At 31.7% G+C, this 14,091-nt stretch overlaps 1 protein-coding gene across 4 annotated transcripts in view; it reads right to left on the reverse strand.

Annotated features, from left to right (window-relative positions):
- Positions 1 to 14,091, reverse strand: part of LOC109537788 (synaptotagmin-7) — a 136,086-nt gene that overhangs the window by 96,140 nt on the left and 25,855 nt on the right. For 3 of the 4 annotated variants that reach the window (XM_048665606.1, XM_048665608.1, XM_048665605.1), the window contains exon 2: positions 447 to 717. In XM_048665606.1, the coding sequence (XP_048521563.1) occupies positions 447 to 511 (65 nt within the window). In that variant the 5' untranslated portion in view covers positions 512 to 717. Of the gene's footprint in view, positions 1 to 446; positions 872 to 14,091 lie in introns of those variants that run through there. The other variant, XM_048665607.1, reaches the window with a different exon arrangement.

Below are 14,091 nucleotides of genomic sequence, written 5' to 3' on the forward strand. Positions count from 1 at the left end.
AAGTTCATTAATTTTTTGATCATAGATATTATAATCCATAATGACGGTCGCATTACCTTTATCAGCAGGCAAAATGTTGATTGTTTTATCTTTTTATAAGGACATTAATGCTTTTTGATCTATTGAGCTTATGTTTTGTTTAATTTTGAAAGGTTTTTCAAAATAGATATTCTATTAACTTCTTCGTCATTAATTCTCGTATGATTCAGCGATAATTTATCTGCGTTGTGGTTTGCGCAAACTTCGTTGAGCTTTCAAATAGCGTGTTAACAGCAACGTTTTTCACTTGGAAGTGGAAAAATGCCGTTTGAGCGCTTTGATACTCAGCGTCCAAAATGTGCTTTGACCTGTTTGCCTGTTGCTCAGCACGAATTCCTACACTTCCCGATAACAAAGTTCTGTCATCGTCAAATAGTTGTAATAGTAAAATTCCAGAAATACCTTACCTGGCTGAATAATATTCGAAGAACGCCACTAGTATTTCGAGAGATCTTGAAAACGCTTGCCACATTGTTCATCATGGTTTGGGTCCAATCGCCCTAAACCTAGCACTTACAAGGGGTGCTTGTCACTTTTCTAACAGCGATGATTCCAGCTTATTAGGACACTGCTAACACTCAAACTATACATATTGCTTGCTTAGAACTATTTAACTGGATCGACATTGATTGTCTGCGGGTTATCGATTGTCACTAACAGCAGGAATTGACTTCGTTACTGGGAAAATTTTGATGTTATATAATTTATAAATGTCTTCCCTACAAGTCACCTTTTAACTATTCATAAGCAATTTCTCTGGTGGGTGTAGCGTAGTACTTAGGTTCTCCATATTTATTAGCATATGAATGAACGTGTCTTAGCACAATGTAGTAAAGGGCTTGAATTGTTAAAAGGCAAATTATTAACCCCTCAATTACCTGGTTATACGGGTGCAATGCTTTATACCTAATATGTTTACTTGCCACATTTTTCAGTGCGTTGAAAATTATATTTTAATTGCATTAATACATAAAAGATCATGAGAAATTAGTTTCTAAACGATGATAATATATGAAAAAATGTGGTAAATCATCATAAATGATAAGCCAAAAACAAAAAAAATATTGTATGTGTAGTAATAGTGTTCCCGAGTCGGTTTTAAGTAAAATTAAATACTTTGTCACAGCAACCCTTTTGTTAACTTAAAACCGCCCGTACTTCCGAGAAGTAGGTTTGATAACTTTCATTCTCTACTAAAAGTCACAACTATTGCCATCTCTTCCACGTTTGTTAGAATTATTTGACCACTTATGACGCTTATAGTACAAAATTAAGAATTAAGAGGCATTCTGTTAATTTATAACTGTCTGAAAAGATTAGGAGTATTTCAAAATAAACGACAGCACCACACAATTATTATTTCGTCATCTGTGGTCACGTAAAAATTGAGATTTAGGAAGTTACTAAGTCAAAAACTCATCACCTTGCTGCTTCGCCACTTTCCAGACGGTTTTGAAATCGTTCCGTTTGCAACGTATTTACTAAACATTTTGTAAAAAATTTATACACTGACTTGATAAAAAAATATAATATAATACATTTTTCTATACGTACTGATCTAAATTGGCAGTCCACTATTTATCAGCTACACTTTTGTTTCTGCAGATATCAAATTATTTAAACTAGCAAACCAGAGGTAATTTTGCGCTTACAAAAGACATGGCAAAGTTGATCGCAGATGATAATAGTAGTCAAAACACGTCCTGACTTAAAAGTTAGCTTCATGTTTTAAGTAAATTACAATTGCCAATCCTTATAAATTTAGGCTCATAGTCCAGCTTCTTGCTCCAAAAGGTTAAAATATTTTTTTTATGTCGACAGAGAAAATACAATGTTCAAATCTACTTTACCGTACCTTAATTTATTTTTGTGTGCGCTTGAAAATTGCTTTAAATATCATTCATATTGCTACATTTTTTAATGGCTGTTATGGTCACTAAATATTTGTAACGATAATTGCTTCTTAAGTATTACACTTTTTAGTTGATAAATATCTTTGTAGTTGCTGGCAGATGCTCAGCCCGGAGAGAATCGTCTAACATTACTTATGGAGCTAGATCGTCTAAAGCTTTGTTCAGAACTTGTGTCAAAAAAGTTAAATACACCTGACACGTTAAACATCCTTATATAATTACACGTTAAAGCTTAAGATTTGTTGATAAAAATCAACAAAACTTGATTAGGCCTCAACGAATATTAAAATCGAAAGAAGAAGCTGCTTTTCCTTGATCAGGAGACTGCCCTATAACTTAAAAAACTTACCAAAGGTTAAAAGGTTTCGGCAGCGCATTAAGTAATCAATGGCAATAAGCAGTATTCTTATAGAAAGTACTTAAACTGAAAAATCGTCTTGATCAGCATAACCAATACTTAAGTATTCTTATAATTTTACCTTTTTAATTTATTCCAAATTAACAAAAAGGAAATCAGGAAAGGAATAAAAAAGCGAGAACATAATTCATAGCAAACGTTTCAATTAAATCTAGACTCCATTCAAAGTTGCCAAATGCAGGTGCATTTGCATTCTTTATCTTTGTGATCAAAGAGAGGAAAGAGTCAATAAGAATAACGGAAGCAGATGTGCCCTCCAGATCAGCTCGCAATTACGCTAATGGCAGTGATAACTCGTAGATACGAGTATACCAGAAAACGTATGATGTCGTTTTTGTAGACGTCTTTTACCTTCAACTGGCTAATTGAGTTGGTAAATAGAGTTTTTTCTACTTTGGCTTTTCGTCTGTTTCCGAGTAAAGCTTATAATTTGCAACTTAATATATAAATATGCGCTACGGATTATTATGGTTTCACCACCTTATCCAATAGTTACACAATGACTTAATTTCCGCATAGATTAGTATAGGTTTACTCATTATCGTTATTAACCAAAGCAATGTCGTGTTTGTCTCAATACAAAATGTCCAATTAGGTACTTTAAGTCTAAGATTTTACTTGAAAATTTATAGAGGAATGTTTTGATTCCTCCTTTCGGATAAAACATAAATTGTATTGTTTAATTATGGAGCTACAAGAAACTGGAAAACTAAAACTTTTAAACCAATGCATTACTAAGCGAACATAACATAGGTACAATTTTGTCATTACTGCCTTCTTTAAAAGTAATTTATACCATTAGCATTAAATTTTTAATTAAAGAAATAATTAAGTTTTTTGATCTAAATTCATTATAACCGCATTAACTATAACCTTTCTCCTTGATTCTCAAGATTAAATCATAGAATAAGCTAACTATAGCATTAATTAGGAGCCCTAGATGTAAGAACCACTCTAATGCCACTGTTTCTACAGTTTTCATAACTTCTTCTCTAGCTCTTCAAACTACTGAATTTATATTATTAGGTGACAATGTTCCTAAAAAATTAGAATGGGATACCAACGGAATTGATATAGATGGTATCAGGCTTAGCCACCTCAGGTTTGCAGATGATATAGCCCCAATAACTGACAACATCGCGGTACTACAAAAGATGTTAAATAAATTAAATCTAGCATCGATGAATGTCCAACTGAATTTTAATCACAACAATACAAAAATAATGAGCTCCGAAGACACAACCATACGAGTATATGCCCAAAATAATAAGTTGAAATGCGTAACTGAATACATCGTAAATTTGACAATACGTTTGCAAATAATCTTTTAACAACACGAAGAGCAATAGAAAGGTGCATGTTAGGCATATCACCTCGTGACAACGATAGGAATGAAAATATTAGACCACAAACTAAAGTTGCCGATATAATACAAATACAAACCCAAACCCATAGAGAAGCGTCCATAACTTATTTGGTTAGGTGTGTCCGTGCTTTGATTAATAAGGCGAGGCACTAGTACTGAATTCAACTGTTGAGATTAAAAGACCGAAGACTCAAAAATTAATTTCACAATATTTTCATTCCATTAGTCAAATCAGAATAAATTTCCCCTTTTTATGATAAACTATTGCTTTACATTAAGCGAGTAACAGCTAATAACTCACATTACAAATAGAAGCAGATAATTTTATTATTAGTAAGACATTTCAGAAAAAATATTGAATTTGAAATTAATGTAGAACAGTATAGGTATATTGGGCTGAATTGAAAATTCTCCATTTCAAGAAATGATTTGATTCTGAACGGGAGCGAAGCTTATTGCATTGCATGGCGCTATTGCTCTAGAGCTGCGTTCATTTTAGTAACTACCGTTTCGCGTTTAAAACTTTTATTAATTTGGCGGTAGGAGAAAAAAATAAGCGGTTGGAAACAGTTTAAGTTGGGTATGAGTTTTGAAGTCAGAGTAAGGGGTAGATATATTATTTTGAATCAGAAGTACTTAGATATCATGTCTACTTCTACTTTCCACAGTACGTATGTGCCATTATCATTTCTGTGTCTTATTGACTATCTAAGGGTTACATTGTTCATGTTCAGTCTCAGGGCCTTATACTTATACTCGAATATAAACGCGCTTTTCGCATCATTCAAGTTGTTTCTTTGGTCTTATTTCTCGAGCCGGGAATGTTTCATCTACTGCTATTCTTCTGTCATTAAGCGTTTCTGATTAATGTATGATTTACCGCTTGAAAGGTTTAACTATTTTCTCGGCGGATTAGTAATTGAGTTTTAAATTTCTGGGCTTTAAAATCATTTTTTACACGAATATTGCTGCAAGTTTCTGGGTCATCATAGCGATACATCACCCGATACATTTTTATCTGTTGTTGCTTGCTTAATATGATCTTTAGTTTGTTTGGTTCTTTCTCTTTAGTGCTTTGGTTCTCCTAGACCCAATTTGGCCAGATGAAATGCTACAAAACACATCGTTTTTGTATCGACTTTTCGCACTCGGATGCTACTCAGATTACAGCTCCATGATACTCGATGCCGAAACCCTTGATTTCCATATGGAAATAGTCTTTTCCATGTGGAGCGGGGCAACGTCAACATTGAAGTCTGATCAACTTGCTGCATTATACAATAAAGTAAATAGGAAAACTGCTAGTGATCGCTACCGGAATCAGTCTTAAATGGGGTAATATAATGGAAAGACTATTTATTTATGCTGTTTGTGCAAAGGAAAACTCAAGACGCTTTCCTCTCGACTTGTTGGGGCTTGTTTTGTCTTTACAATCAAAAATAGGAAAACTAACTATTTTTCGATATACGGTTTTCCGTCGTTGGAAGTTTGGTAGAAAACGAAATATTATGGACAAAAATACAAAAATAACCAAAGATATTGTCATGTTTTAATCATAATAAAAGTAAAAACAGCTACTTTAAAATCTAATTGAGCCTCTCTTGCAATAAAATAAATTTTCGATTTGTCGACACACATAAAACTACAAGCATTTCGTACGGAAAGTCGATGTTTTGGTAATTTAATTTGGTTGGATGTCGGTGTACCCAGTGTGGATTTGCTTAGAAGCACTAACGGGAGGTACACAAGTCATGGAGAGCTTTCGTTTCGAGTAATTCAATTCTTTTGAAGTATATCGGCAATTATTTATTTAAGATTGGTGGTTAATTTTTAAGGAACTTCGAAAAGGAAATGCTAGAGAGGCTGTTACCTGTGCTTATGTAATAGCTGAATTATTGCGCGTGTCTACAAGTCCAAATAAATTTACAAAATATTACCTATGGAGACACTTTACGAACATATGTATAATGTCGCAGCGAAACCATATGTTAACAAATTTTTTTTTAAATTATAATCAAACTTTTAATATACGAACATTAGTTGACAGGCATAATATTTTTCGGACAAACTTAATGAATCATCTGTACCAAGTTGGTTAACTGAGTGTGCTATTTTACTGCAAAGATTTATGCTTTTATTTACCTAAGAATTTAGTAACAAATCTATTGTGGACGAAAACAAATTAATAACGTTTTTCAACCATTATTCTTTCTCACCTCCATTAAGATTCCGGACACTTATACAGAGTAAGAAGTAAGGTAAATCATTGAGTTGCCGCTTGTTGTTTCTACTTTCCGGCATCTGGTTAAAATTAGATGGTTTATCAGAGTTTTGGAAACAATGTTGCTCGATAAGCACAATTCAGTTAATTTTGCATTTTCGAAACTACAAGCCCTCTGCCCTTTAAGATGCAATAAATTGGTAAAGCACAGGTTTTTGATTATGTTTTTTAAACACAGTACAATAATAATTAAAAAGCAGCAATGGGTATTTTTATATTGTTGATAATTTACAATTAAGTTCAGGACGATGAAAGCCGCGAAAGGTATTTCACGCAATAAAACATAAAAACTGACTTGACTAGGCGTCCGCGATTATACTATATTATTACCACTCGCTTCCAGGTGTACGCATCAATAACGAAATAAGTTCAAACTTATCGATCCTCCATGGTGTTGTTCCTGTTCTAGAGCCAGTTTTGACTGGAATAAACACAGGTCTTGCTTATGCTAGGAAAGTAAGAATTTAACAGAAATGGTAATTGGAATTGTTGCCAACGATAAAAAGCAGCAAATCATCCAATCTTGAAAACACTTTATTATTACACCCTATATTACGCATTATATTTTTGAGCGGGTTATTTTGCAAGTAAATTTACTTTCCAACAAAGTCTTGCTAACCTTTCACAATAAGCAAAAATCAAAATTTCGGTCCTTCCAGCGGATTGAAAATAGAACACAAGGAAAAATTGTAAGTTATACACCCACACGAACAGAGAATTCAGAAATTTGGAATCAATATACCTTATAATAATGAATGGAGAACTAATCCACTGAAAAATTCGAAAATAGTCTAGTGTTTATTCAAGTTTTCTTTAATACTTTACAAACGTAATTTTTGCCGACAAGAAAGGCATTTTACCAATATTTTGGTCATCAAATCTCAATAAATCGAGACAACCACACGCACAACTTTTCAGATAAAATATACTTAAAATGGTCAATGTATCAAAGCTGTCTGGCCACTTCAGGAGATCTTACGGCCTCCCAACAAGCAAATTTTTGGATCAGTACTTGAGCTTGAACTCAGTTCAGCTCAGAAGAACCCTTTGAGAAGGTATCATTGTTTATAGATCTGATCAATATAAGTGAACAATAAAAATACGAAATACTAACTAAAATACATAATTTTACAGAACTTGATACAGAAATATTTGCAATAGGAAGTAATAATTGTTATTTTCATTTTGCATATGAATATATTTCTATGCGTTTTCTATGCGTTTGCGTCCTTCATAACTGAGTAGTTTAGACAGTTGGCTCTCGATATTCCAAAACAGAACTTTATTATTTGAGCATTTATAAAAGGTTATCAATTTAAACTTAATCGTTAACGTTTGATCTTAAATAATGATATTTTTTAAAATTTAATTTATCTTTTTAAACTTATTTATTGTTTATAATATTTTTCGTATGCTTAAAAAGAACAGCACAACACACTTGAAGAATTTATATCGTTCTGAACATACTTCTGTAACTTTTGAACATACTGTTTAACTGTTAATTAATAATTAATAAAAATCAGACAATTATGTAATAAAACCTAAATGGCAAAAGAGCATGCGACACCAGGCTACTTAAGCAGAATTTTGTGCGTGTGTGAAATAGAAGAGCAGAATTTCCTACGAAACTTTATTGGTGAATGAAAAATTATCTGTTTGGCTTTAAGTGAGCAATTTTAACAGTTTAGTTCTTAGATACATGGTGATACGTGAATTTCCTTCAACTATCATATGTGGAAAATCTAATGTTTCTGCTATTAAAAAGTAATTAGGTCATATCAGTGAACATATTTACTTTCTTCTGAACTACTACTGACGCACATCCCCACATAAGTGGTCATATTTTTGCCATCGGCAATTATGCAAATTTCATAAAATACACTTTAAATTTCAGATAATTTTACCGTTTTTACGCTGTTGGTTTAATACTTCAAAATACATGAAATGCGCTCCGAGATCTTCTGCCATAAATCATTTTCGTGTATACGTTGGAAAAACCTAAATTAAAAAGCTGAGTCGAGACATAATTTCAGCAAACTTTATTGTGAAGATTAGATATTCAAAATATGATTTATGATGTGAATTTGCATATAAGGCAGTGGTTTGGTAAAAAGGTTAATAGCGTTTCACATTTCAGCTAATAAGTTAATATTTTATAAAGGACAATGCATTTGTCTCTGTTGAAATCTAGTACTTCGTTCAAAATGACTACAATTTATGATAAAAAGTTTCCTGGAAAAATTTGTGTCTCAAAGTAGAGAAATTCTCCTGTGCTCACGCATGTAAATTGCTTATTTGCTATGCCTGGCTTAATACAGAGCATTAATAAATTAGCATTTAAACAGCAGCCACAGCGACTTCATAATAAATAACATCCTCTTACTTTCGTATTCCAGGTGTTGGAAATTAATCTGCTAAACAAAAATCAATGCTGAAAACATGTATACATGGTTTTGCTACACGAATGGAGACCAGCACAATTCCTGCTGGTTTATTGTATAATGTCTTTACAGCAAATTTATTGAACTCAATTCAGAATGGACAATTAAACCTGAATAACACTGTGGTCCAACATCGCCAGCACGTTTGAATGCAAAAATAAATTAACAGCGTTCTAACTTGGTGCCAGGCCAGTTGTTAACAAGTTAATTAAAATCAATTTATATTTGTATTTTAATTAAGTTAAATAAAAATTAAAGGATTTTAAAGTTCTCCACAGAATATAATTTAAATAGATGGATCCATTATTACTTAAAATTTAATTAAGCGCTTTTACAGGGGGAAAACAGTAAATCAGACTTTACATGTTTTAGACTTATATACATCTCCACACGACTTGCCAAAGTTTAATAACGGATTGGGTAGAAAAGGCAAAGTTTTTTTTAATAATAAGTTATATTGGAATCTCAATTATTTCACTTTCTAAGCAAATGCAGGAGGTTAGAAATACTCGGGATTGAAACATAGATTTTAAACATGATTTACTTTTCTACTAGAATTGTACCATTAATACGTTTGATGTAAATTCAGTTCGACTTTAGTTTGCTTTTTCATGTTTTGCCATCAGTTTTGTTCAAACACTATTTTCTTAGCTTCGATAAAGTTTGAACTTTTTTCAGTGGTAAATATTCTCTTATGCTCGGTGGATTCATAGCTCAGAAGAATTTTTCTTATTTTGGTTGCAGAGATGGTATAATCAGAAATTTAAAGTTGAGTTCATTGTCCCCTTGAATTTAGTGTTAAGTGTAATAAGATTTAAAACTTAGAACATTTTTTGCCAGTGCAGATGAGGAAGTGTATACACGTATTTTAAAAAATAAGGACTAGTTATTGTTTCTTGAGTTTGAATATAAAGCTCTCTAGACGGTTAGTTAACTATACTAATCCATGTCTATTTGTTTGTTTGATCGAGGGAATTAGAAGTACATTTAAGAAATACAGTTTATTTTCTTATTTCAATCAAGAAAACTAAATTTCCTTGATGTGTTTGGTAGTGTTGTTATAACTTGTTTTATGGTTGTTACAACGTAGCAGTTATACAACACGAATTTCACATTTTAAAAAGAATTATTTGTCGTTTTACATATTTTAAAATCACTTCCCAGAAATTATTTGTTTTTTAATAGAGCTGGGATATGCACAAGAATATTTACGTATCATGCTTAATCAAAACCTTTGCTACATTATAGATCTGTAAGAATTGCTACGGAATATCGTAATATCGAACGCCTATAAGTACATTCTATTTTTACCGATATTTTTATGATTTTGCTTTTAAGTATTTACATTTAAGTATTTCTAAACTATCGTAGTATTTTTCTAATAAATGTGATTGCTTATTGGTTCGGTTTTAAAATGATTATGTTTTTCCCTAACTCAATGTTTTTTTCGTGCCTCTTGAGATTCTTGAGAAATGAGTGGATTATTATTTTAAATTATAATATATTATTTCTATATGGTCATTTTAAAATGTACATAAAACCTTAACATACAAAAATATATTGATTGGCATGGCATATATTATAATCTCCTCAATTGAGTAGTTTTTGTTTTTTCTTCTATGTTGTCTGTTAAAGAAATGAAACTGGCTGTTTTTAAAGCTGTTAAAATCATATTTTGCTTCCATGTAAATCAGTTACTTGTTGATCTTTTTTGATTTTTGTTTAGATTCGAACACTTCCATATCCAGACGATCAAAAATATTGAAAACATTCCTAACAAAACAATGAACAACATCTTTCAAATTAGGAAATCGATTATTTATTTGCATTATTATAAAATTCCCGTTCTCATCGTCTTAAGTGCCTCAAATAAGTTATTAAATTAAAGCAGCTATTACGCCTATAACTGGAAACATTCGAAGGAAATAGAAAATAATTATCTCAATACGACAGTAAGACAGAATGTTGCGGTAGCCTAAACATCAGGAAGGATTTGAATACAACCATATTTACTTAAATCCTTGGAAAATGGGTCATAGCTTATTTCCACCAAGAGAGCAGTATTCTAAAGAGCACCAGTTTAGGCTTTCAGACAATTTATTTCACCCTTGCTGTAAATCAGTTAATTAGAAAATCTTCATTTTGCTGGTTTTAGCCAACCGAGGCATTAATTTAGTCACAGATACGATCACTGTACGCGTTCGGCATGAAATAGCGAATACCTTGGAAAGATAATATAGCTCTTTATATGCCATAATATTTGGCATAAATAAGAGGAATTTGGGAATAGCCGGGGTAAAAGGAGAGTAGAAAGCTACACAGATAGGCGAAAGGGAACGCAATTATCAAAAACCTTCAGAAAATGGAAGTTTTCTGAGGTATAAGGCAAACATTTTTATTATTAGGATGAATCTACAACTGAAGGAAATAATGTTGTTAATTAGTTTGTCGACTAAAATTTACTACTATTCTGGTATCGGAAAGAATTATTCTTTGGGTAGATTAATATGATGTGTATTATACATACATATTTTAGTTATTTTCTAGAACGGATCAACAACATAATTGTATTAAAGTTACGCAGATGAAATTCACTTTCTAATTATTATTGCAACATCCTTGGCTTCAATTTACCAAATTAACCACTTGAGTGTCAGTAAACCCCTCTACTTGAAAGTTTAATGCCTCTCGATTTCAAAAAGCTTAACGTTGAGGGTTCACTCAAGCCTCACAATAATCCTGTAAAATATCCATAGGAAGGCTTCTGCACAAATAATTTACCATTTTGGCCATTAACAAACCATAGAAATATAATTTATATTTGTCCCTCGCTCTTTTCTGACAAGATTTGGGCAATTATCACGAAATGTAGTATGGATAAAACAAAGAACAAGTCGCTTGTAGCGTTTTCTTTATGATTCAAAATGAGCTTCCTTTGAGTAAGCCTGTTAAACATTCCGGGTGTACTACTGCAAGTGTATGAGTAAATAACAGTCTTTTATACGCGTTAATAGAAAACGTTATTGGAGTGTTTTCTTGTCACATAAAGGAGTCAGCTATGCTGATAGTAGTGCCAGGCAATGAGAAATAGGTCAATGGGACCGGAAATTTGTGTTGTTTAGAGCATAAAGGATTTTGCGACTTTAATTTAATTAACAATATCCAGCTAAAAGTTCATAAATTAGAGTAACTCGTTCAATGTAATTATTTTCTGTATTGTATTGCCTTGCTTTATTGAAAGCATATGTAATTAAGCCTGGTTCAAAGTAATGTTCTTTGAAAATGTCCGTTCGAAATATCTAAAATCAGTTAAACAATCTTAGTTTAAATAAAATTAAACGTAAATGAAGTAAACAATAGTTACAATATACCACAACTACTTAGGGGTTACACTAATGGGAATTAGCAAGTTTGAACTGATAATAATCCAGTGAAACAGAAAATTATAGGACGTTTTTTCTTCAAGATTTGTAGAAACTAATTCAATTTTAGTCAAACTAAAGAAATACCTCATCTATTTACCATGTGTATACATATATTTTGCGGCTGAGCAATCTTCAGTAAAACTTTTCATGAGTGCTGTGGAAGATAAAGCCTTTAGTTAATCGAAAGTCACGGAAGAAGTGAATGTAAACAATTCCARTACAGCATTTTAGTGCTSTAACTATTTACAATCTGCAATTAAGGCATAAGTAWTTTTTTGGAAATAGAAAATTGTTGAAATTGTTGAAAAAAGTTGACCAATATAAATCTTCTGAATAATATTTCTTGAAATTTGCGAAATTAAATTAAACGACATAAATCAACGTGAGAGAAAACGAGTTATCTGAATCGAAGAAAACAGTTTTCAAGGTCCAGAGTTCTAACTGTCTTTGGTCTTCAGGTGATATTGTTGTTGTTCATTAGTTCTTACTCTATAATATTTAGATAGTATTTTAGGTAATCTTCATATTTCTCGTCGAAATGGAGTTTCATCCCGATGTGTATCTTTCGACAGTTTGATGAACTTTAAGATTCATTAACTTTGGTTTGAATTATGCATCACTAGAAGAGTCTACTCAATAGTATGAAAAAGTAAGCTAAAACAGGTTGTATATTGAAAGCAAATCCTAAATGCTGAAGGAATTCGAAGGCTTGCTTCACGTCAAGAAACACCCCACCGCAGTYAAGATCATTATCAAGACATTCRAGAATTTGGTCATATAATGGTCATATAACAAGTGTATCAATCRTTAAKGGSSTTGAATAAGCCYAATTATAATAGAACATTTGTTAATAAGCAAAAGGCTGCTGATTTTAAGCAAAGATAGACATTTAATTATAGAGTTTTTATAACAATTAATGTTTTACTAAAATATCCGATTTTTCGTCTGTGAAACTTTTTCTCAGAAAATATTAATATAATTCTTAAAATCTGATCTAATCTGTCTAAATAAGCCGTAAATAGGCACATAATTCAACACAAAGTAGCGTTATGACGAACTTTCACATGACTTAAAAATCATCTCTATCTTGTCCAAATTCTATCTACGCAAAACTTCTGGCGGGGTGACTTGAAAACTACGAAACAAACAATTTACTATTTTAACTATGAAGAACTATATTGGAAAAATATCTAATTAACTAAAATAAATAACATACAATCGAATTAATTTAATATTAATTACTATAAAATATTAAGCATTAAGAACTTGAATGGGCAGCAATGAAAAAATATACGTTCTTTTAGTTTCAATCGAATTTAATTATCAACTCCAATAAATTCTTCACAAAACTATCTATCTAACAAAACTTATTTGACAAATTCTTCTTCCAAGCAATTTCGGAATACTCAGCAACATTTAGCTTTCAACGATGGAAGTACATATTTAATGCAATAAGTGACAACTTTTTTATTCTTTAGATGGGAAGTAAGATGTTTTATTAATAACTTGAAGCGTTTTAGAAAGTTTTCGTGATGCCCACAGAAAATATTAAGCTTTATTAATTCAGAATACCAGCCGTCCTTCATATAGTGTTTATTACATCTATCTATATTAATATCTTATTTATATAAATCCGCTTAATAACAAATGTGAAAGGAAAATATTTTTATTAAGCGAGTTAGATGAATGTTTAATAGCTCCTTTTCAGAAATATTAGAATTTGATGTTTTTTGGTCAAGTTTGGGATAAAAAGTTTTAAAATCGGAACGGATAAAGTCAAAAGAATCCCAATTGCCCGAGTGACACTCACCCGTGCAAGGCCATGTGAATTTAGGCTTAACCCTAAGCCAAAGTTATCCTTAACTGAGAACGAGTTTTAAGGATGATTGGTGCAAATGGTAGTTAAAAAAGTCATTTAAAAGATTGATACATCAATGCATTAACCATGTCGATATTACTACACAGGCTGCCAAACCTCGCAGCACAATTCTCGTTTTCGGAACCATTTAAATCCGTAATTTTTGTTTAAGGATTAAGTAATTTTTGTTTTCCTTGTCTTGTCTAAGTGCTTAATTAAATTTTAGTTAGTTATTAAACTCTAGTTAGTCTTTCGATTTACCACAAATAGCATGATCTAAATTTTAAATAAGAACACCGAAGACGTACAATGAAAAATGCATCAATTATCGCTTTAGGTCCACATATGTA

Source organism: Dendroctonus ponderosae, unplaced genomic scaffold, assembly GCF_020466585.1.
Source record: "Dendroctonus ponderosae isolate FM_Combo_2020 unplaced genomic scaffold, Dpon_F_20191213v2 Dpon_F_20191213_4, whole genome shotgun sequence".
NCBI lineage: Eukaryota > Metazoa > Arthropoda > Insecta > Coleoptera > Curculionidae > Dendroctonus > Dendroctonus ponderosae.